The sequence below is a fragment of the Ctenopharyngodon idella genome, chromosome 23 (assembly GCF_019924925.1).
Source record: "Ctenopharyngodon idella isolate HZGC_01 chromosome 23, HZGC01, whole genome shotgun sequence".
Lineage (NCBI taxonomy): Eukaryota > Metazoa > Chordata > Actinopteri > Cypriniformes > Xenocyprididae > Ctenopharyngodon > Ctenopharyngodon idella.
The window spans coordinates 1,932,361-1,957,928 of record NC_067242.1 but is presented as its reverse complement, the minus strand read 5'-3'; the positions used below and the strand labels follow the sequence as shown (position 1 = coordinate 1,957,928).

The 25,568-nt window shown below is 37.7% G+C and overlaps 1 protein-coding gene and 1 long non-coding RNA gene across 3 annotated transcripts in view; one reads left to right on the top strand and one right to left on the bottom strand.

The window, feature by feature from the left end:
• plod2 (procollagen-lysine, 2-oxoglutarate 5-dioxygenase 2) overlaps positions 1-23,570 on the top strand; it is a 47,817-nt gene extending 24,247 nt beyond the window's left edge. The window contains exons 7-20 of one of the 2 annotated variants that reach the window (XM_051881453.1): positions 325-422; positions 3,881-3,982; positions 7,589-7,714; positions 7,795-7,916; positions 10,291-10,395; positions 11,264-11,389; positions 11,630-11,771; positions 13,710-13,772; positions 14,966-15,079; positions 15,333-15,398; positions 17,842-17,946; positions 18,228-18,374; positions 21,889-22,014; positions 22,113-23,570. In XM_051881453.1, coding sequence (XP_051737413.1) covers positions 325-422; positions 3,881-3,982; positions 7,589-7,714; positions 7,795-7,916; positions 10,291-10,395; positions 11,264-11,389; positions 11,630-11,771; positions 13,710-13,772; positions 14,966-15,079; positions 15,333-15,398; positions 17,842-17,946; positions 18,228-18,374; positions 21,889-22,014; positions 22,113-22,268 — 1,598 coding nt within the window. In that variant the 3' untranslated portion in view covers positions 22,269-23,570. The remainder of the gene's footprint in view (positions 1-324; positions 423-3,880; positions 3,983-7,588; positions 7,715-7,794; positions 7,917-10,290; positions 10,396-11,263; positions 11,390-11,629; positions 11,772-13,709; positions 13,773-14,965; positions 15,080-15,332; positions 15,399-17,841; positions 17,947-18,227; positions 18,375-21,888; positions 22,015-22,112) is intronic. The other variant, XM_051881454.1, reaches the window with a different exon arrangement.
• Positions 1-25,568, bottom strand: part of LOC127505720 (uncharacterized) — a 426,197-nt gene that overhangs the window by 387,986 nt on the left and 12,643 nt on the right. The gene's annotated exons all lie outside the window — the stretch shown is intronic.

Here is a 25,568-nt window from a genome sequence, read left to right as displayed (position 1 = left end):
AAAGGGTTGTCAAAGTTTTGATTTAAATTTTGCATCAAAACAGTTTTGGTGTAGGTATTAGTTCTTTAAGTACTAGGTAATCTCTTTAAGTACTTAAGGCAAGCATCACTAATACTACTGCTCATATAGGGATTTGATCAAAACCCTAAGTGTAACTCATCTCACACCTTTTGTTCTACAGACACTTCAAATTATGTGGCCCACTTGAGAAGAGGTGTACAATATCTAGTCTCAATGCCCAGACTTGCCAATCAATAAAACACTCAAAAGAATTCCATTGACATACCGAATGTTAAAATGTAAAAATCAATTTTTTGAATTTAGATGAAGTTCTCCTGAAGTTTGGGACTGAGCGAGTGCGAGTGAGGAACACTGTCTACAACAGTCTGCCCGCGGTTATCCACGGAAATGTGAACACCAAGGTAAATGTCTTTTTTCTCTGCATGTCAATGAATAATGCAAACAGTAGACCAGGCATTGGAAGTCTTCTGAACGAAGGTTCACTGGGGTTTTCAATTGTCACTAGAAGTGTTGTTCAAACTGTGGCAAAACAAATATACTTCCAAAACAAAATGTCTTATTAATTGTCATGAATATTATAGGTAAACCAAGTGGCAGAACTCATATATTTGCATGTCTAAATTTGTCTAACCGTTCCAGTCTCACCTTCTGCAGTTGGTTATTTAAACGGAGAAATCTTTCATCTGCCCTTCATTCCTGTTCCTCAAAACTGATAATATTTTCCAGTAGAACACTACATGAGTTATTTTCAAAATGATGTTTCTGACTGTAATTGTACAGTTAGTGACTAAATAGACAGTCCTTTGGCTGAAATATTGCATTGTCCAACTCTCTCTGCCTAGCTGTAGAGTTTGACATTTTACCAGGATGCCTGGGTGATAATGTAATCTCAAACCCGTAGAGCTTTTCCTTCTGCTCTTCAGTGACAGATTAAACAAACACAGCACTGCGTGGAGTCATCTTCTCCTAATACCCAACCATCTGTGCTGTTTCTAATGAATAATCATCCATCCAGAGCTCACCCTTATGCTCTATGATTCATTCAAGCTGCCCCGTGTCCGTCCCTGATGATCTCTCTTATCTCCAGTGTCTTTAACATGCCCTGGGGAATACAGATGTTCTCGTAAATACTCAAACAAGGTCCAATAAAAGTAACAAGGCTTGAGGATACACAGTAGTAGGTTACAACCAGAATGTGAAGCCAGCGGCTTGGTTTATTGCCTTTCTTCATTTGGATTTTCTGCCAGTAATGTTTAAACAATTGACCTAGAACTAGAGGTCATGACCTGGGTCTTCAAGGGGTTGTCTGTCTTAGTCAACGATAAATGGTAAATTATCTAAGCTATCTAACATTGCTGAACATGGGACGAATTAAAAAGACTGCATCTGGAGACCATCTGTAATGTGGTTGAGGCTGGATTGAATTGAAGATTCCCTCCTTACTATTACATTCTAACTTCCTGTAATCGAAAGCAGCATGACAGGAGTGTGTGCAGCTGTGCTGCCAAAATCTGTATCCAGCTGCCAGTGAACAAATTAACAAGGAATAAGGGCTTTAGTTCCATTGGGAGAAAAACCCGGAGCTTTAGCACATGGACAGTTTTAAATTAGGGTGCGATATCTCTTAATAAATCCACAACCATGTATTAAGGCAAGTTGTTTTGGATAGAAGTATGCAGACATTGTATCTTGACAGATTCCCCTAGTTCTACTGTTCATGACAGTAGTCTTCTGTTTCTGGCTGACACACATACAGCAGTGATAAATACAGTGGTGGGCAGCACAGTAACTCAGCGGGTAGCGCTGTCGCCTCACAGGAAGAAGGTCCCCAGTTTGAGTCCCAGCTGAGTGTAGAGTTTGCATGTTCTCATTAGCCACTTTTCCACTGGCGGGCCAGTGCGAGCCAGGGCTTTCAATGGGCCAGGCTGGGCTAATAGCCTCGGACCTGTAGCACCGAGCCCAAAACCACTCTGCATTTCCACTGTCGGGCCAGAAGCTCCACAACACTTCACTAAAACCTATCCGTAACACAACTCTCTGGAACAACATCACACAAACCCATCATTTCACCAACAAATGGAAGTTTTAGCAGACAGCCATTTGTTGGCATTTTTGTTGATTACTTAATAATAAGTGATGCATTAATCATAATGAATTAACTTGTGTCAAGATTGCACATTAGTCACAGAAATAAAGTGGTATTTACCGTTATTTCACAAAAGAAAGAGGACACATGTACTTATTCAGTTGCGTCTGCTGCTGTTAATTTTAGTCACAGGACAGTATGTTTACATCACATTTAGAAAGAATTATCACTTCTACACATTTTCCACCAAAAATACAACCTGAGGAGCTTTAGCACTCCCTCCAGTGACAGTCCCACAGTTACATTTTCAGTCAGAGATACAACGGAAGCTCCCGAAAAACCAGAGTTGCGGAGCTGAATATGGATATCAGACAGTCCGGTATAAAAAGACAAGACGTAAGTTACCGACAGAGAAAATAAATACACGATTGTGATAGCCTATATGATTTGTCTGATTTCCTCAAGTGCTCGTATTTACCATGTTTACTATGGTAATGGTTAGCGCACATAGCCTTTTGCATGTGTATAAATATTTCTGCCTTATACAGTGATCAGAATCCACATCGAATCACAAACAGAAGTCATTTCAAACACTCGCTGCTGTCTGAAAGTGAGTTGAGCTAAAATGTTTTCAAGTCTTTAATGCTGATGTTAGCTTGTAACCTATATGAAATCATCCGTGGCGCTGCCGTAACCACTCCCTCAAGCCCGAGCTGGCCCGCTTTGGACCAAGGTATTCGGCAGGCCTAAAAACCCTGGCTGTTGCTCCCAAGAAAGCCCCAACGAGGCCCAATCAAGCCCCGGAAGTGACAGTGGAAACGCGATTGGCCCTGGCACGCACTAGCACGCCCGCTCGCTTTTGGCCCGACAGTGGAAGCGTGGCTATTGTGTCCTCCGGGTGCTCCAGTTTCCCCCACAATCCAAAAACATGCAGTATAAGTGAATTGGAGATGCTAAATTGTCCGTAGTGTGTGTTTGAGTCCCGAGCCATGTAATGAGGAGGGTTGGGGGAAAAGACCTGGCAACCTACTCCGGTAAAATCATTGCCAAGAAAATTCATGGTCAGTCTCTCGTGTATGGCAAGCGAGGGCCATCGAATCACCAAGAGTTGGATACGACTGGAATGGTTAAAGAGAAAGAAAGATAAATATAGCAAATGTTTGTAAGTGTAAATATTATTTGATCTGGGGTCCCATGGGCTTTACAGAGGGTCCCTTTATCGCACTAATCAAAAATAAATATTTTAGGTTTATTTTTCAGCAAAATTTGAGGCAACATGTTTATGGTAACAAGTAAATTTCATTATCCTGATCTAAGATAAAAAGAGTCATTTCCCATAAGCCAACACACAAGAACATTATTTCCCTTCAGCACAGTTAATCTGCATGATCTTCCACACTGTTTAAGTACAAAAATGATGACCAGATGCAAGTTTTCCCTCCCTGTGATGCTGTTCTGTAAATTTCCAACTGAGACAGACTCAGTCTTTAATGTGTGTTGCGTTGTACATCTAAAGTAACAGTCCAGCGATAATTATAGTTCTAGTTACAGTAGTTCATGACAATTTGACAGCAGAATTCATTTTTGGGTTGTTGTCCTGACCAAAATTGGATTTAACTACTAGAGGCTGGGCTGGAATATGGGTGGACATTTCCTATCCTGGAGCTTAAATCATCTGGACCATCATGTAGAATAAATATTTTAGAATATACATATTTTTAAATGTATTATAAAATAAATAACTAAACAAAAATGTATTTTTTTTTTCCACAGATATACTTGAATTACTTAGCCAACTACATCCCCAATGTGTGGAACTATGAGCGCGGCTGTACCATCTGTGACCAAGACATGATGGATTTGTCTCAGCTTAAAGTGAGTCATCCAATGAAAGCCACAGTGGCTGTTTTTGTTCCTCTTCCTCTCAGCACCAGAAAGTTATATCCTAAAACTGCCATTTAAAACAATGAAACATTTCCAACACTATTAATACATCTTTGTATATGTTAAGTGAATATCTAGTTCCTTTTCAGTTTTCACTTTGAGATAAGCCAAGAGAAGTGAGGCATGGGAGTTATGTGTTGTTTCCAACAATAACATGTGTTTTATGCCACCCTATGTCCCTTTAAACATTCCTAAAAAGATTATACATGCCCATGAGGAGCCACTTGAGGAAGAGGAAGTTGTGCACTGCTGTGGTGCAGGAAATGGCTTTTGGTTTTAGAACGGTTTCACTTACTGGGGTGTTGCTGTCAACCAGACCTCTCTTTAGCGGGCGGCTCAATGTGGGGTTTTATCCACAGGGCAACTTATAGCGGTCGTCCTGAAAATTTGTCGTTAGGTTCAGCTAAGGTTGGCGAAAAGGACTTTGAGTTCTATACATTAAGAGTGAGGTACTGAGGCGGAAACAACAAATTTCTGCTTGTAGTACTTGCCTGTGCAAAACTCACCACAGTGTTGGAGCTGACCTTTTTTCGGTTATCAGAATTTCCTAACAGACTGCTAAGGTTTTCTGGGTGGTTTCTAGAACATTATTAAAGTCACAATGAAACGGAATCAGCAACAGATCTTTTCTTCTGTATTGTGATGTACTGTACATCCGAGTGTAACAGCTTATAGTAACATATTACAATAAGGTTCCATTTGTTAACATTAGCAGCTACATCAGTTAACATGAACTGACAATAGAAATAGCATGTATTAATCTTAATTTTAACATTTATTAATACATTATTAAAATCAAAAGTTGCATCTGTTTATATTATTAACAATTAAGTTTTTTTATTAACTAATATTAACAAAAAAATAACAAAAAATACAGTAACAAATGTATTGCTCATTGTTAGCTTATGCATTACCCTGATTATCGAGAAAAAAAAAAAAAAAAAAGAGACTTTGGTGGGGACTTGGTTCTATCCATCAATTTTTAAATATGGATATTGCATTTAAAACTGAATGCGAGCTTGAATTCGATTGGTAAGATGGGGTTTACACAGACTAAATGAGTCTTGCTTATGTCACCAGAGACAAGTGTGTTGTGTGATAAACGCCAGTTATGACATTAGTAAGTTTTGTTCTTGCTTCATGCACTCTTGAATTTGGGTAAGTTTCATAAAATGCAACATTTTGAGCAAAAAGCTGACAAAATCATGTATTTGTCAAAGACTACGTCTGGATCAGATTTAGTACGATGATCAAAACATGGATGGAGTAAATCGAGTTCTTCAACACCCCCAAAGCTTGCACAGTCCTAACCACTTCCTAGGTCGACTTTTCACTCAGTAACATTAGGCCGTTTTGATTTATATGCTGTTTATTGTTGATGATGGTAGCATTATTTTTCATATGCATCTGCTTAAGCCCAAAGAATACTTTTTTTTACGCGTACGCTTGGTCGAACACGCAGCCATGAAAGGTATACTTCATTTGACTCGTACACGTACACAGGTGTTCGACGCATGCACAGTTTTGAGCCACGAGTTACATCCCATGTAAATATCCTTGTATTCTTTCATGCTAGAGGTAAATGAGGGTACTTTCTAACCTCCCGTCTATTTAGGCCTCCATTGTCGCTGTAGCTTGCATGCGTTCCAGTCTGTTCTGTTTATGCAGTTTTTCTTCAACTACCTTGTGAATTGACACCCCCAGGGCATGGTTGCCACCTTATGGATAAATTAATTACTGCAAAAAAAGTTAAATACACATGTGCGGCCTTTGTACGCACGGTTACAAAAATACGTACTCTTCTGATGATGAAATTTGCGTTACGCACACTGACCCTATGCTTAAAAAGTGAAGTATATTTTAGGCTTTAGATATGAGATCATGCATTTCTGCTGCTTCTTTGCCTGTGTTTTGATCTGGAGATACTGTACTTATTCAGAAGGTTGGTAGCTTTGCGGCATTGCTAGGTGGTTTTTAGGCTGATCTGGGTGGGTACTTATTGGCCCAAGTCAAAAGATCCCAAATCTTTAGTTATGCTTTGGACCGTCTGTCACAAATTTTTAGACTGTTTTATCATCCTCCAGGCAGAGATTGTAAATCCAATCTCTTAGAAAATGAACACACTTTTTTACCTCAACAATCTGCATGATATGACATATGTAATCAATGCGGTATTGTGAGTCACAGCTGAAGGGCATTGCTGAGCACAATGCGAAACTGGCTATTAAACACGGCTATTGACCAATCAGCATCAAGGAATGGATCAACTGTATTTTTTCTTAGTCTGTTAGGGGGGGGAGTATGTAAAGATATATGATATACTTGTTATTATTATTGACAGATGACTGGTCAAGTAAAACAAAAAGCCTATTTTTAATATTTGATTTATTGCTAAAAAGCATCGGAAAGGCCGATGAGATGAGGCCCAGACCAAAGTCTGTTGTTTGTCGAGGGAGTGGCTGGGTCGAACCACTCTCATCTGCTCAGTGGTTTTGGACTGGTTGTTGAAGAAGGGACGAGGGTTCAAAATCTCACACTGCAGTGGTTGAAAGGGCCCTGTTAAAGGAAACTGTCCCGGTCTAGACTCCGCAGAATCCCCTGTGTCTCCTGTTTAGTCCTTGCTCTTCTGTCGGTAACAATTTAAAGACCTCTGGCTCGATTCTAGGACACTCCCTTCAGGAACCCAGAGCCAAGGTCGGAACTGGGAAATTACATGGTGCCACTCAGGTCCCGTTTCATCTAGTGAGCTGTGTAGACTGGTCAAGAACCACAAAAGTAGTGGTGACCGATCCATGTAACCTTAAGCTCAATGTCATGGGAAAGAAGCTTCTACTTTCTCTCAGACCTCCAGCAGAGCTTCTTGCTATGTGAGAAATAGGGCTGGATGGTATGATGGGACTGTATATTATTTTCCTATACCATTTATACCATAATCAGTGTGTAGGGCAGCTTTATTATTTACGTGTGAGAGAGAAACATAAAGAAATGTGAAAATAGAGTGAAAACAAGTCAGGATAATGAAGGTCTTATTTAGGGGTGTTATAGAATTCAACTGATATACAGTCACGGGTGTGGTATATTAGCTATTCTACTACAGTTTGATTGTAGTTTTTCCATTCAGAAATAATAGTTTTATATTAGTTGTTATACTTTTTTGAGTATTTTGGTTTTTAATTTCAGTGTTGGATAATGTGACGCTGTTTTTGCACTGATACTAGACTTATTTTTATGAATAACCTTTTTTTTTTTTTTTTTTTTTGCATCTGTGAAATAAAGAGACAAACTAATCAAACTAGATTAAGTATATTTTATTGTTCGAGTATTTAATGGATTATTAATAGCCCTGTGATGGATTTCCAGCTTTCAGCCTAAGGTCAAGCGGTTTGGAGAATGGATGGAGAAACACTGTGCAATAAAATGACTCCAGCTGTGATATTTTTTGGTTACACTGCCCACCCTTAGTGAACACATTGTGAATAACTCAACTGCATGAAGAAGTGTTCATGTTTGACCAGACTTTTCTCTTTATCTAATCAGGAATATCCACAAGTGACTGTTGGTGTATTCATCGAGCAGCCGACTCCATTCCTGCCAGAGTTCCTCGAACGGTTCCTGAGTCTAGATTATCCCAAAGATAAACTGAACATCTTTATTCATAACACTGTGAGTGTCTGGCTGACAAAAGCAATAAGAACCTTTTTGGATTTTTAGAGACCATTCTTGTTCCATGTCTTGTTCTTCAGGAGGTTTACCATGAGAAGCACATACAGAAGTTTTGGGAAGAGAACAAGGATGTTTTCCACAGTTTTAAGGTTGTTGGCCCCGAGGAGAACTTAACTCAAGGAGAAGCGAGGAACATGGGAATGTAAGTGTTCCTTTAATTTAAGAGTGACTCTCGAATATATGCAAATAACAAACTAAATTACAATGCAAATCTGAGCAATTCAAGCTCTAACTCCTGATCAAAGATACACAGAGACCTTTGCCACATGTCAGCACATTTTCAGCTCCTTACAAATAAAAAACACAGGAACAACTTCCGACTCACCACAGAGCAGTGAATCTGCCTCTGCTATAGCAATGTACCAACCAAACACAGAAGACGCTCCTGTGAACCCTTCTATTTGCTTTCAGTTTAGTATTCTCCCAAACACTGCTGTCTCCAAGATCCCCAGCCTGGCTCCAAAACCCTTTCAATCTGCTTATGCATGTCTGCTTTCATACAGTGACGCCAAAAGCAATTAGCACACATATGAAAAAAAGTATAAATGTCATAATATTTTCTCACTTGACTTTCCTGAGCCTTTTTCACAATTACTTATAACCAGCTGGTTCCAATGTAATTATTGGTACTTGTTTTAGTGTCACTATTATTAATATTCATACTCAGGAAACCCCTAAACTCAGATATTAAATTTTTAGTTTGAGATTTGCACAGACAAGCCCAATAACATCCATTTTAGTGGATGTATGCGGTCATATACCATCAAAAATGTTATAGAACTACTCAATGGGATGTGCAAATACGTATGTTGATTATCTTAGCTGGTCCTGATGCTATTTTCACTGCATGTCTGTTTGGCATTAGTGGCTGCTGTCATGGTGATATCACTCAAGTTGTTTGTCTTAATTAGTAGGTCTGAAAAATGCTGGTTTGCATAAGACGTCAGAGCAGACATTAGAAAATGTTTGTTTCAGACACCTGCTGTTGTGTTTCAGAGCTGAACAGAGAAGAATATATAAATACATATTCAAACTGAACAGAATGATACTCAGAGGAACATTACTAAAAGACACTTAGATTGTCCCTTATGTTTCATTAAGTATTAACTTTGTCTTAGATGTTCTTCTAAAACACCTTGTACTGTGGGATATAAGGGCTCATACAAGTTGGCTTTGGGCGAATGTGTTGAAAAATGTTTGTGTTTATATTCAGATCTCTGACTTTTGGTTGCAGACTTTGGTAACTTGGCAAATATGAGCAGTTTTCAAATTTCAGAGGGGAAAAAAAAAAAAAAAAAACTTGACTAAACTAAAAGCCAGAAGACTTCATAGAAGTTTTCCATTTGCTATGAATTCAATCTTTCTTACTGAAATATGAAGTAAACATGTGAAAGCACTAATGGATTGTGTGAAGTGAACCTGTGTGATCACAATCTGAGAGCAGATGCGAATATGCCTTGTTATATTATATGAAATATGTCAAAAACTACCGACTGATTTTGCAAGCTGATTTTACACTCCTGACAGAAACTATAACCATTTTTTAATCACAAATAGTGGTCAAATATTGAAACTATAGTCCTAAAACTTTCTAATGATACACAGTTTCAAGATTAACTCTTTCCCCGCTATTAACAGAATTTTCCGTCATTTATGAGACAATGCTTCCCTGCCATTGACAGAATTTTCACTGTTATCTGGTAGGGGACGCTATCATGCATCTTCTGAAACAGTACAGAATCTCTGGATCAAAACACAGGTGAAAAAAAAGCAGAAACAAGTCTTTGGAGAAAAAAAACAAACAAAAAGAAAAAACGTGATTTTCTCAGCCTTTTGTTCAAAAAAGCTGCTGCTCCCAGCCCCCTTTCCAGAAGAGGGCGGAGCTTTAAAAGTTCATGCTTCATTTGCTCAACAACAACAAAGCTGGAGAATCTCACGCAGCCAAAATGAGGATTGTCAGTAACGGTGTTCATTCTTACATTGTTCAAACTGGAGTCGACACTGATGGAGAGACTCAGGAAGAAGTTACAACTTTTAGAATGAAACTAGCATGTGCCGTCATGTTAATCTTTTGAGCAAATCCAGCATTGAATTGACCCTCGTTTGTGAAGCATGGCATGGCAACAACACTCTACTACAACAGCTCTTCTCTAAAGCAGCCCAACATGGCCTCGCCTCCTTTGTTGCATGTTCCCAGGGGTGGGGTTTATGTAAATTTTGGGGTTTGTGATGTCACTAACCCAGGAAGAAGCTCATTGTTGTCCCTACCAGCCATTTGTTGTAGTTCTTAAACACAGAATTCTGTAAAAGAAAATATCTCCCTTTGCATTGAACTTTGAGAGTCGTAACTTTGCAGATGTTGAACAGAACAGCAACATTACACACTAACTAAAGTTAAAAAAGTGAAATCATAATGAAGGACCCCTTTAAATAAGAATGGTAGAAGAGGCTAAGAGAATCAACATTGCACAGAATTTTGCCAATATTAATAATGACACCTTCTTGTTTTCTTACAGGGATGTGTGCCGGAAGGATCTTTCTTGTGATTATTACTTCAGCATCGATGCAGATGTGATGCTCACCAACCGTCAGACACTGAAACTGCTCATCGAGCAAAACAGGTAGCTTCACTTTGATGCTAAGCATTTCAATACTCTGGAATCTTCCACAGTAACCTTTTTGTCTGAGGGAACGAACTTGATTCCCTCAAGTGCTAAAACCACAGGAACATTACAGCCGACTGAATGCAAATCCCTCACGGTTTAAAAATAAGCATGGGTGGCTTCCTGTTTTCCCATGGCACATAGAAACAGTCTGCTCTATATCGCAGGAACTTTTAAAATGCCACTTGACTAAAAAACAAGCCTGAACTCAGTGACATTTAACGTGACAACCTTAAGCGCTCTTTCGCATGACTATGGAGGAAGCCCTTTTCAGGTATTTTAAGAAGTCTTGGGAACTCTCTCTGCTGGCCTCCGGCTTGTGGAGTGAAATCGTAACTGGTAACCTTAGAAATGTGGAATTTTACTTGCTTGCTTTCACATTGTTGACCAATGCTATAATTTCCACTAATGTGTTTTGAATGACATGTTTACCTCAGTAAAGAGATATTCTGTATGCTTTTAGAGTTTAAGGTCACACTGGATGTGAAGCCTTGACTGTGTTACTTTAGGTTCACACTTATGGTTATAGAAACGATACCATATAAAACGGCTCCCATGTTCCTGAATAAAAGGATGCACTCTTCAACCTCGCACAAGAAAATGTTCTCACATGAATCATGTTAACCACTTACTTGTGCTATAAATGTTAAAGCAATATGCTATAGTGACATCTTGCAAAAATCTACACCTGTTTTGTGGTCATCGAACATTGACTATCTTTCAGCATTAGAGTTTTCTGTAATTTTACTGCCTTCTTAGTGTATTTATGAGCTGATGCTGATTTTTGGTATAATTTATCCTTTCCTTTATCCTTTTTCCACCTCAGAAAAATAATTGGCCCTCTTGTCACCCGTCACGGAAAACTGTGGTCCAACTTTTGGGGAGCCCTGAGCCTGGATGGTTATTATGCAAGATCTGAAGACTACATTGACATTGTGCAAGGAAAGCGTGTGTGAGTGACTTAAAAGAATGTGATTCAGAAATTATTAAGATCTGAAATTTCAGTATATATAATCTTATAAGAAAATGCGTAATTGTCCTTCTCCAAATCAAAATGAGAACTCTGTTAATATGCTGATTTTGTGTTCAAGAAACATTTCTTATATTCAATGTTATAGTTGCTGCTCAATATTTTTCTGGAATATGTACAGTAGTGCATATATATTTATTTTGTCTTTTCTTGTGTAAATAGTGGTGTGTGGAACATTCCCTTCATGGCCCACATCTACCTCATTAAGGGCCAGACTCTGAGGAATGAACTCAAAGAGAGGAATGTCTTTGTGTTGGAGAGGCTGGACCCTGACATGGCCATGTGCAGGAATGCCAGAGACTTGGTATGACCGCTGGAACACAAAGCTGTACTATTATAATAAAAATTTAATCTAGATCAGCAGCAATTATATCATTTATATAATTCATCTAATGATAGTCTAGGGTTTTAAGTATTTAGGTATGCAATGTCAATATAATATAATTTGTTTCTGTGCAATTAGTATTAAAAATTCATGCTAACTACAATTTTTGTACATATTTAATATTGTATTTAATATTTATATATAATGTTTAAGTTAAGCTCTATCAGCAGCATATATGGCAGGCTGTTTATTAATAATAATAAAAAAGAACACAAAGTAATGCACTTACAATGGAAGACACCATGAAAACTGTTAAAATACATACCATTTCGAAAGTAGTCAAAACTTTATATGTGTTATCATGAGTGATAGAATTGCTTAACTTTTCGGTGCAAAGGTATGGCCAATATTTCAACTTTTATCTTGAACATATTGGGCCCTATTTTAACAATCTAAGCACATGGTCTGAAATGCACGGCGCAGGTGTTCGAATCCACTTTTGCTAGTTTAATAACGTAAAAAATGGTTGGTGCATGGTCCAAAAGGGTTGTACCTAGTCTCTTAATGAGTCATGGGTGTGTTTTGGGCGTAACGTGCAATAAACCAATCAGAGTCTGATCTCCCATTACCTTTAAAAGCCAGGTGCACTTGCACCATGGTGGATTCGCTATTTAGATGTCGGAATATAGACACGCTTCCCTGTGTGTGTAACAAGCAGAGTTTATGCTCGTTGTGCTCCTGCCTATAGGTGCATATTACTAACTCGCCCTTTAAATAACAAAAAAATATTGCGCCATCGACTTTAGAGCAGGTTTTTGTTGGTCAATGGTGCAGTCATTTTCAGTTGCCTAAAAATAGCAACACGCCAACAATGTACCTGAACACACCTCATTTTCAGACCAGCACGCCCATGGGCGAACAAATGGGTGCGAGTGTATTTGCTATTTAAACAACGTGGGCACTGGATGTGAAAATGATAACTGCGTCGGGCTGAAATGAGCAAAAAACACTTGTCGCGTCTGGCGTCGCATTGAGCCGGATGTATGATAGTGCCCTTAGAGTCAGTTATCATGGAAACATGGAAACACAAATAAATACTGTACTTAAAGTACTGCTTACAATTCCACCAACATGAAATATGTTAGTAATACATAACTAGTCAATCCGGTGCTAAATCCAGTTATCCAATTAATCCCTCTAGAATACAATTCCCCATGAACTTCCATTGTACATTCATTACTGCTAAAGCAATCTTTGTTTTTTTTACAAACTGAGGGATCAGTCCTCATTGTCTGTGGTAACTGACTGCATGTCACAGATTCTGTCGATATAACTTAAGGGGGGGAATGTAGTAAAGTGGATGATAAAGCAGTTAACCTCTAAAACAGCGTTGTTCTGTATTAGTTTGCATATGACATTTTAGCCTGATTTCTCATTGCTTTTGAACATCTGCTGCACTTCTGTGACCAAGATGTAACTGGCAAGTATTCAAAGAATATCAATGTGCTGATGTGAAGGCATGACCTCTCTGTCCGTTTATGGCAGCCTCTGTGATGCATCCAAAGTGTTCATCATCCTTTTCCTCTCTCCCTTTTTCATATGCAACATGTGATATTGAACCAATGGGAATGTCTGGCTGTGTGTTTTTTGCTTCTCCTTAAACAACCTACACCACTAATAACTAACTCTGCTGTTTTTCTAACTAAAATACTTCCTGTCTACTACTAACTGCTTAAGACACATTAAGGCAGCGCAAAGCTCTGCTCTGAGCAGAAAATCAGCCAACTAAAACACAGGAACTTCAGCTGTCCCGGAAGGGCAGTCTTCCCTAATATGCAAATTTCTTAATCTCTTTCTGTTACTCACACTTTTTATGTCTCATTATATAATTTACATGGTGCTTTTCCTTCGTTTTAGACAGTACACAGAGAAAGAGATTCTCCTTCTCCGGAATCATTCCATATGCTCAGACCCCCAAAGGTTCCTCTTGTTTTGATTCTATCTTATATCATTTTAAGATTCAAATGTTTTAAAGCAACGCGTCACTTTCCCAAATGGTTAGAAAGTGATATTCCAACCATACTAAATTACTAAATATAGTAATAAATGCATATTTTTGGAAGGAAAAGATCCACTAACATTTAATATTTGCTTGCTTGAGGTACATATATGTAATCTCAAGATCACAAGCATTGTTGTCTGATTACAGAACATGTAATCTTATAGAAAAGGCTAAACCAAATTTGAGATAAATTACTATGCATGTGGAAAAACCATAAATCCCCATTTTATGCTCAGTGTGGTTGTTTCATGGTTTTTCTATGTCATAAATTTAGATGCATGTCCCAGTATGCATTCGAACATTTGATTTAAACACCACCATTTTAGAATGCATCTTGCACCAACAGATGTGTTCAGCTAACCAGCGGAACCCTTTGGGAAAGTGATGCCATTGTTTTTGATGGGGTTAACCCGGACAAAGCACCAGATATTATATATGCATTTACACAGAACCATAAAATTCTACAACCCTTTTGAGTTAAGTGGTGGAAAAGCCAATGAAGGATCTAATGGATATCCTGCATTATTGTTTTCCCTGCAGTGACATCTATATCCAAGAACAACCCTCTCCCAAGCACACCAATACCAATAACATGAAACTTACCCTCATAAGCTCCATGACTTATCTCAGCCTAGGTACTTATGTAGCACTTATTACATTTGTATGTTTGCATTGGATTCAACAAATATGCTAATATTTTTGAGATTGGTGCAAGACATGATTTGGAAAAGCCTAGACCGAGAGTAAGTCTGGATCTTCCCACATTTAGAAGCAAGAATCCTTGTCCCTGCTTGTAGTTATAGTAAACAGGAATGTTGATTCCTGTTTTGCACTTTGAGGAGCTTTTCCCAGCACTTCCCTGTGTTCCCGTTCCATTCCCTCTCACAGCGGTTCCCAACATCTGTTCTCCATTGTTATTGATCACACATTATTTATCACAGATTATGCTGTTTATTTGGGATTTCTTTTTACCATTGCCTCTACCATTTGTGTTTTGTTTATTGCTCATTTTACATGTCCATATTTTCCTTTGAATTGTGAATGTTCACTTTTTTTTTCCATTATAAATATAAAATTTAGCATTTAACTACCTTTTCTTTGTCCGTCACAGGAAGTTTTCATGTATGTTACAAATCGTCATGAGTTCGGAAGGCTTATTTCAACTGCCAACTATAACACATCCCATTATAACAATGACCTTTGGCAAATATTTGAAAACCCTCTGGTGAGTGACAATACAATTTGTGATCGAATGTTTTCTGTATACAAAGCGTATGTTACAAAAACCCAGAAGCTCTCATTTAGTGGTTCATTTGTCATCTGTAATGAAGTGGAGTGCTGACAGGGTAAACATAAGTCTGTGTTGACCTCTATCTAGGTTTTAGTCTGTCTGCCAAATGAATGCAGAGAAGCTTAACATTGTTTGAAATGCAGGTCCCTGAATGGACTAAAGTACTAATTATCTTTCTTTTACACAGGACTGGAGAGAGAAATACATCCATCCCAACTACACTCGAATTTTTACTGACAACCTCTTGGAGCAGGTATAAACAAACATTTATTCATTTAGTAGATGCTGTTTGGGTAGAGTGGGAAAGATCATTCCACCATGGATGTACAGTGAATCCTAATGTTCTGAAAAAGGGACTTTATTCACTTGCTTATAGACCAGACTTGTGGGAGAAGGATAGATTTGATAAAGTGGATGTAATTAGGAGGGCACAAATGCAGAACCAGTGGTTGTTCTATAGGCAAGCATCAGTACCTTGAACTTTGAGAGCAACAACTGGCAATCACTGAAGCAAGGCAAGTAGTGGTATAGTGCAGACTCTTTTGAAGACCAAATGAACCACATTTGCAGTTTAAGTGTCCATGCAAGAAAGCAGCTAGCTGAACATTGCAATACTCCAGTCTAGAGATGACTGGAGTTGTGCACATTGCTCAGAAAGGAACTAGATAGGACCAGATCTTCTTGAAGTAGTACACTGCAAATCTGCATGTCTCGACAGCCTTTGCAATGGTCTGTGAAGCTGAACTGGTCATCAAACACATTCTTGCCTGACCTGTATAATGGGTTAGCTGAACGATGATGCTGGAGACAAGAAGCTATGTGTTTGTAAGGTTGAGCCAAGATTTGGGCAGCCAAAGGCAAGAATGAGAATTAGAACTGTTTTTGGCATAGAAATGGTAGGAACATCCATGGCATTAATGATAAGTCCAAACAGCGTTGTGTATATTGAGAAGAAGATAAGGCAAAGCACCGAACCCTATGGTTACTTGATGCAACTTCTCCAACTACATGGGAGATAGGATTCAAACCAGCAGTTTCCTAAATGCCCAGTGTTAAAGGGGTCCTAGATTATGATTTAGTGTTTAATGAGCATAAACAACATCTGCAAAGTTATGCTCTTTTACAGAAATCGCTTTTTAAGGACTACAACAAACGGCTGGTAGAGACTACAACAAGCTTCTTCTCGGGTTGGTGACATCACAAACCCCAAAATTTACATAAGCCCCGCACCGAGAACACACAACAAAGGGGGTGAGGCCATGTTGGGCTGCTTTAGAGAAGAGGAAGAGTTGTTGTAGTAGAGTGTTGTTGCCATGCCGTCATTTTACACCAGACTGCTTCACAAACGAGGGTCAATTCAACTCTGGATTTGCACAAAAGATTAACATGACGGCACATGCTAGTGGATGAGTTGAATCAACTCCACAGCAACTACATAAATTTATCCTCTAACCATTCAGAAACGTCCAGTTTCATTCTAAAAGTTGTAACTTCTTCCTGAGTCTCTCCATCAGTGTCGACTCCGGTTTGAACAATGTAAGGCTGAACACCGTTACTGACAATCCTCATATCGGCTGCGTGAGATTCTCCAGCTTTGTTGTTGTTGAGCAACCGAAGTGTGAGCTATTAAAGCTCCGCCCTCTTCTGGAAAGGGGGCCGGGAGCAGCAGCTCATTTGAATTTAAAGGGACACACACAAAAACGGTGTGTTTTTGCTCACATCCAAATAGGGGCAAATTTGACAAGCTATAATAAATGATCTGTGGGGTATTTTGAGCTGAAACTTCACAGACACATTCTGGAGACACCAGAGACTTATATTACATCTTGTAAAAGGGGCATAATAGGTCCCCTTTAAGAATGTTGATGGGAGGATCTGGTGATGTACAGTGTCAAAATATGCAAAATAGATTGGTTTGAGTCCCAGCCTTTCTGTGTGGAGTTTGCATGTTCTTCCCATGTTGGTTTGGGTTTCCTCTGGAAGCTCCAGTTTCCCCCACAATCCGAAGACATAGCCTTCAACATCCCTACAACCCTATATAGCGTGGCTGGGCAAGTCAAGTCCACTGATCTGCAGAGTTTATCTCCAACCTTGATCAAACTGACCTGCTTGTAGCTTTAATAATCCTGAAAACCTTGATTAGCTTGTCTGGGTGATTGATTAGAGTTAGAGCTAAACTCTGCAGGAAAGTGGATCTCAAGGGCCAAAGCTGCCCACCCTTGCTATATAGGACAAGCAGTTTGGAGAAAGGATGGATTTTGAATCCTTAAAGCAAAACAATCATTAACCCTCTACACTTTTGTAGCAATATATTTTCCCAGTTGTAATGTTAGTCAAGCCTTGTGCACCAAAAGTGATTGTAATTTAGACTTATATAACAATTATGACCATTTTCCACCTTCTCTCTGATTCATAAACCGTCTGTTTTTGCTATTGTACCTTTCAGACTTCTGAAATCTATAAATTACTTCTGTTATGATTGTCAGGTGGATATGCACATATGAGCAGCCATATGGTTATAATTATTGTTGATCTTAGAATGATTATTCTGAATTACCAGCTTTTTTTTTTTTTTTTTTTTTTTGTAATAAATGGACATTTGGGGACTTGGCTGGGAGCTACGGTATGACTATACACTTTAGTGCTTTTATTTAAAAAGACCTGATGATATTAATCACCTGTTTATGTTTCTGCAGCCATGCCCAGATGTTTTCTGGTTCCCTGTGTTCTCGGAGAAAGCCTGCAATGAGCTGGTGGAGGAGATGGAAAACTATGGTTCATGGTCTGGTGGAAGACACGAGGTCAGATAAACCCGCCGGCCTTAAAACAGTCTGTACAGTTTCTACAGGGATCACCCATGAATGAAAATTACTTTAAAATGTGTAAATATAAAAGGAAATATATTATTACTCTTAGCAGATGAAAACGTGTAAATATCTAGTCATGCTCATATTTAATTCTTATTTTTGGGATTCTTTTTTTTCCAGTGTAAATTAACTTCTTAATAGACTTTATACAGCAGTGCAATTGTGTGGTTTTTATCATTGACTGTTTGCCCAGTCATTGTGTTTTCTCTTTGCAGGACAGACGTATCACTGGAGGCTATGAGAGTGTCCCGACAGATGACATTCATATGAAACAGATCAATTTCGATAAGGAATGGCTGCACTTTATCAGGGAATTCATCTCCCCTGTCACTCTCAAGGTTTTCTCTGGCTATTACACCAAGGTGAGCCAGTCTGTCTAGGTCTGAGTCATAATCAGCTGTTAAATCAGAATGTCTCTTCTACCTCTACCTCATCTTTTTGTAAGGCAATATGTCTTCTTATGTTTATTAGGGTGAAACCAGGGTCAGAAATCAACTTTTTGCCCCATGGAATTTATTTTTATTTTTATTTTTTTTTATTTTTTTATTTTTTTAACTTTGTAAAGGCAATTTTTATGATTACCTTATTAAATGTATCTGTGTCTTTTTATTTTTATACTTCAATCCGAATACTATAGACTGTTTCATGGCTGGCGGCAAGTTACTGTGTGAAGTTACAAGTTACAAAAGTTACCGGTGACTCATGTAAACACCTCTGATTGGCCAATGCATTCATATGCTCAACAGAAACGTGTAATTAGTTATAATGCACAATGCTGCAAAAAATAAATAAACAAAAAATAAAATAAAATCAACGTGAACAGATCTAAATTAGATGCTGCAATCAATTTTTTTTCATTAATTTTCACATTTTACTTTAATTGCGACAGTCTTAATAGATTTACCTTAATTGTGCAGGGACATTTTTTGCCCCTTATCTTAAATTTGGTGAGCATTTTTGTTCATTTTGGTGGCATTTTTTGCCCCAAGCCCCCATTAATTTCTGTCACTGGGTGAAATCTTGAAGGTTTAATCTGTGAAGCTTACACAAAAAAAAAAAAAAGAACCTCAAGTCAAAATAGCTTGAGATTTAAAGGATTAGTCCACTTTCAAATAAAAATTTCCTGATAATTTCCTCACCCCCATGTCATCCAAGATGTCCCTGTCCTTCTTTCTTCAGTCGAAAGACTGAACTTACATCAACTTACGTAACGAACGCGGCGCCAGTTCCGTTTTTTTTCCGTTCTGGTGGAAGCACTTGTGATGCGATTATTTGTGCATATAAAGCATACATTTTGATTTTTTTTTAGAAAATGGCCAATAGTTTCGCTAGATAAGACCCTTATTCCTCACCTGGTATCATTTAAAGCCCTTTGAAGCTGCACTGAAACTGTAATTTTGACCTTCAACCGTTTGGAGACCATTGAAGTCCACTATAAGAAAAAAAATCCTGGAATGTTTTCATCAAAAACCTTCATTTCTTTTAAACTGAAGAAAGAAGGACATGAACATCTTGGATGACATGGGGGTGAGGAAATTACTGAAAGTGGACTAATCCTTTAAGGCAATTAAAAGCCAAATACAGAAAGAGCTTTATGGCTAATTTATTTAGAAACCAAACACAGATGGCACGTTTAAAATTTGAACAAGTCATTTGCCTTTTTTTTTTTTTTTTTTTGGATGGTAAAAATTTGATCATCATTGAAGCTCAACCTGAAAGAAAAAGGCTATTTAAAAAAAATGGAAACACTTGCAGAGGACTTAAAGCCAGCTGTGTTCTTGCACCAGTAAAAATCCATCAAGTGTGGAGAAATTTGCTTTATTTGTTAAATTATTGCAAATTTGCATTTCAAGAAAAGAAACAGCCTTTTCACACACTCTGTATTTTTAAATTCCACACTAGATTTTCCGCCATTTCACTTACATTTGAAACTAACGGTTTTGAACTCATAACTGCTTCTTGCAGCATTTTCTTTTCTTTGTGGCGTGAAATATGAGTCAGATATTTTCTTGATAGGCTTCTTGAAATTCATCTGTTAAGTATAGTTTATTTAACTCATGGCTTCACACTCTCATTGAGCTGCTGCTTATTAGCTGTAAATTAGGGCATTTTCTATAATTTGAGCAATTTAAACTTTTTTTTTTTTTTTTTTTTTTTGTCAGCCACAAGGATCTTTTTTAGTACATTACACATCTACATGATTTCGGAAGGCTTATTAGAGCAGCCAACTAAAACACAGCTTGCTAGATGAGCTTTGTTAGGTCTTTGGTTGACATGACTCATGGAATGAGTCAAGTCATCTTTTTCTCTCTGTAAGTTTCAGCTTTCCGTCTCTCGCTGTTCGTTTAGGAAGGCTCTGTCCACTGTTGAGTGTTATTAGGTCTCCGGATGATTTGACTCATGGAATGTGAACTCCGGTTGGCACCATGAGTCTGAGTTCTTTGTAGGTCATCCATTAAAGGGGCAGTTCACCCAAAAATAAAAATTCTGGAATTATTTACTCAACCTCATGTCTTTACAAAGTGGTATTCAAAAGTAAAATTTTAGCAGAATCCTCTTGAAGCTCTTTTCCTTAGATCAACAGTTCAAAATGACAGTGTCGTACCATATGCGTAAGTAGTCCATACTATTCAAAGTCTTCCAAAGCCACATTTGGGGTTTTATGTGAGGAACAAAAGAGCAATTTTAACACGATCTGTTGTTGTATGGAAACACCTATGTGAACATGAAGGTCCTTCACTATTTTTTTTATTAATTTATTTATTTTTTACTCCACAGAAGAAAAAGTTACATAAATTAAGGGTCCGTTTACACAACACCGTTTTCAAACGAAAACGGAAAACTTTTTATGCGTTTTGGCCTTTAGTTTACAGAACAATGGTGTTTTGGGTGCCTAAAAATGCAAATATTGCATGTTTCAAAGTGCAAGTTTTTGAAAATGATACCGTTATCGTCTCCATGCAGACTACAAAAATGCACATTTGTGAAAATGGTGACGTCATGCGTATTATGTGTTCAGTCTTTACAAAGTGACATCGCCATCTACTGGCCCGGCAGCATAAAACAGTGTTTTTAATATTTTCTGCAGATCCGTGTGATGGGGATCGTTTTGACAACGTTGTCATCTGTACGCGAAAAACGCAAAGGAAAACTTTTCCGTTTTTAGTACATTGTTGTCATTTAAACATACCCTTAAGTCATGTCCAAAATTAAGAAATGATTGGAAAGATATATTCGACACCCTTAAAGAAATCTTCCATTTTGAAATCCCCGAAGACCCTATAATTGCCCTTCTAGGTGTGTGTCCAGAGGGCTTTGAGGGTAGAGATAAAATATATTCACTACAAATTCTATTTGCTGCAGCCATCAAATGTATTACATGCAAATGGTTAAAATCTGACCCCCTATCATACAATGCCTGGATTCAAAAAGTATAGGAGTTGTATGAAATGGAACAAAATTACGACTTCAGAAAACTAATTTCTTAATGAGGTGGGCTCCTGTAATGCCTTTAATACTCCAGTGATCCTGTGCTATACGATCACATCCTTCATGTGTTCTTCTCCGCCTTTCCCTATTATTTTTAGTTGTGTTTTTTTTTTTAAACTCTTCCTACCCCTGTACTAGGTGTATTTGTTTTTATTCTCTAGATAATGTGTCTGAAGTAATTAAAATGTAATAATTGTCAAGGCTGTTGGAATATGATGGACTAACATGTTAAAAACTAATATTATACTGTATTGCATGCTATTTTGTGGTTCCAAAAAAAACAACAACAACAAAAAAAAAGCATACCCTTAAACTGTAAGCAAATCTGTCAGATACTTTTGAGAGTTGGGTTTTGATTGTGTCTGCTGTCTTTTCTTTTTCGTCCAGGGCTATGCGATTATGAACTTTGTGGTGAAGTACACTCCAAACAGACAAGCCTATCTGAGACCACATCACGACTCCTCAACATTCACCATTAATATTGCTCTCAACAACAAGGGCTTAGATTTTCAGGCAAGCTTGTTATATACTGGCCTTACTTTTCCTAAAATGGATTTTAAATACCTAAATCACATGTAGTTAAACTTACGACTCATTTCCTTCTATTACAGGGTGGAGGCTGCCGATTTCACAGATATAATTGCTCCATAGAGTCTCCTAGAAAAGGCTGGAGCTTCATGCATCCAGGTAGACTCACCCACCTTCACGAAGGACTACCTACGACCAACGGCACGCGCTACATAGCAGTGTCCTTCATAGATCCTTAGACTCCTGGTAGTTCTAGCAGTTCTACACTAGAAATTTACGGGCCTTGATATGTTTGTGTAGTGTCAGCTGTTTGTCCGTTTGTTTTTACTGATTTATTCATGGTTTATGTGTTGTGTGACTGTTTGTGTTTGCTGTCTTTTGAAACATTTACTACTGTCGAGAGAGAAAATGCTGTTCATCAGAAGTTTAATAAAGTCGATGCACACATACACACACTCACTCCAGCAGACATATAAACCTCGTTCATTACTCAAAATTATATGAGAGATTTGATCATAATTTTTCTAATATAACTTTGGCAAAGAAATCAGGTGAGATCAGTAACTCTTCCTTTAAACAGCTTTGGTTCACTCAAAATGGCTGCCTCCTGGAAACTTTCTATATACTAGTTTGGAAATTGTAATTTAAATATTATTTGCATTTAAGTCATTCTCATTAGAATAAATTTGCACAAGCCTGTCACCCTTTAAAATCCTAGTATGACTTTCTGGCAAACTTTAGTGCTATTCTACATCAACAGCGCATTACAGCAAATGTCTTAAAATTAAATTGTACCATCAACATTCAGACTTTCAACTTTATGATCAATATTAATTAGCTTCCACTGGGATTCTCAAACTGACACGCCCTCAACTCAAAGTCTGGGTTAAAAATAAATAAACGTGTGCATATGAACAATACTCATATATACAATCATTCCAACTTGATTTCAAGGCAGCAGTGATTATACTGTCAGCTTCCTACCATCAGTATAATAATAAAAAAAAAAAAGTTTATTTCAGTTTCATTGATAATTGGTATAAAAAAAAAAAGGAAGGTGAGCTTCAAGTACTGTAAAAACAATCTAGATGTATTTTACTACTGTCAAATAATCTAGATTGTAGAGCTGTTAGTGGCAATGAAATAACATGACTTCAATAGTTCTTCCATGTAGCAGATGACCATGTTTTTTTAAAGACATGAAGGTAATGTTACATGACTTACATTAATATGAAACTATGAATATGCGGTCAACAAAATAAATATAATTTTGTATGTTTGCACAACAAGAAACGACAGGATTTTAAATTAATTCTGGTTAAGTTTTTTTTTTTTTTTTTTTTTCCCTTAAAGTTTTGCTGAAGGTGTTTTTTACTGTAAAAAAAACAAGGTAAAATATGCCTTATTTTCTGAACTGAGAATATCTCAGAGATGTCAAATGTTTTACTTTCTTGCTCCTTATAAATGTCTCAGCCAGGTCAATCTCTTAACTTATTTTGAAGTTGTTGAAATAATAAAATATGTTTTTTTAAAGAGAAAAAGCTTTTTATATTTGACAATAAATGCTTTGTGTTGAAATCTGTTAATAAAAAAAGATTTTTGCACTAAAAATATCATCCAGACACATTAAGATTAGGAACATTCTGAACATTTAGACACTTCAGCTTTAAAAAAAGTATGAACATTTTCTTTTTACACCATTGATTTAATGTTATGGAACATGCACATTCCACGTGTCATACTAATGTAATACAGTATGTGTGTGTGAACACTTGCATGTCCATCATATGCCACACGGCTTTTCAAACCATGCATGTCTCCATACAATCAGTCATCACAGCTGAGAAAAGAAAGTGTTGACAGAGTGTTCATGCAAGAAACTGCAGATTGATGCAATCGCTGTTACAGTACATGGACACACACTTAAACTTGTCTTTAAGAAAGATTGATGAGATGATGGAATTTTTTTGCGCAATAATTTAAGGATTGTTCGAGGGAGTTGAAACTAATTCCTCATTCCATGCAGCTGGATCATTTTAACTGGAATCAGAGATGACCTTATACTCTTTAAATTATGATTGCTAAGTCTGAATAGTATAAGTGAGCAGGGCTGCTGTGGTGAAGTAATTTCCTGTGCATGATTTAGATTGGCTCAATATTTAATTTATTGGCTCAATTTTTAAATTATTATTATTTTGCTATATAAATAAGTGTTACAACATGGGCAGCAGGCATGAAGACGAAAGAGATTAAAAAACAAAACAGACTTTATTAATAATCTAAACACTCAGGAAAACTGCAAAACACAATGCATAAATGAGAACTGACCAAGAACAACTGAAACACAGAGCTATATCCACCTCATTTTTTAACGCAGAAGTAAGGTGTTTTCTGTGAATGTGCGAAATAATGAGAAGAATATCAAAGTGCAGGAAATTGTAAAACTGTTCGAGCTACAAACCAGCATGTTTATAATTAAGACAATACATTAAAATAATATGGTAAGAAATAGCAGTTTTTCAGTATCAAGCAGCATAACGAGCTGTTTTGTACAGCTAAAAATAACTGGAAGCGAATGACACCGGAACTCAGACACATTAAATTTACAAATGGCCGCGACCACTCTAACCTGAAAAATAGGTGGATAAACAGTCTAGAGATGCGTTTGTTAAAAGTTGAACTTATTTTAACTTGAGTGCCGCGTTTTAGAATGCTGTGTAATGCGCGAGAATGCTGTGTAATGCATTCCAAATGATGTGAGACGAGAGCACAACGGTTAAAGACGTCCGTCTAGCACATGTTTACATTGACAAACAATGGAAAAGTAGCTCAGTGGAATGGAACACGCGTTCTGTGTGAACGGCCCCTAATAAGTAACTAAACAAACGAGTGCATAATCGGTAACTAATGAAACTGAAACTAAACAGAGCGGGGAAACAGGAACTAAAGGAAACAGAACAGACTGTCAAAATAAGAGTCCACAAAACAGAACATAAACCCGACAATAAGCTTGTTCCAATCCTCAAATCTGAGTGATATTTCACCAGTATCAGCACTGCGCGTCTCTGCGCGTTCTAGACAGGCTGTCAGTCCGTATAGTTACATTGTTTCACCACTAGGTGGCGGCAAGGGACTGTCTTTGAGTGAGTCATTAAACCGTTCATTCAACAGAAAACAAGGTATTGAAATTTTTTAAAGAAGCTTTGATTTTTTTATTGAAACTTTGAGAGCCATTTTACAAGGCTTGACCGACCGGCGACATAGAGACCATGGCACTGATTCAATGCACTGACCAGCGCTGACACCTTATGCAAAAGAAAAAACTTGAACATTCCGGTTGCGGAAGTTACTTGCACTCCTCTTTGGTCAGTATTGCGGTATTACATTATTGCGGTTATCGCGACAGCCCTATAAATGAGTGGCACAAAGTAATAAAACTGTCACTTAATATAATCAACAAGCCAAAGTCTCGTCGGAGCAGATAGTCTACAGTTCGATTCCCGGCTCGAGGTCCTTTGCCGATCCCGTTCTCTTCTTTC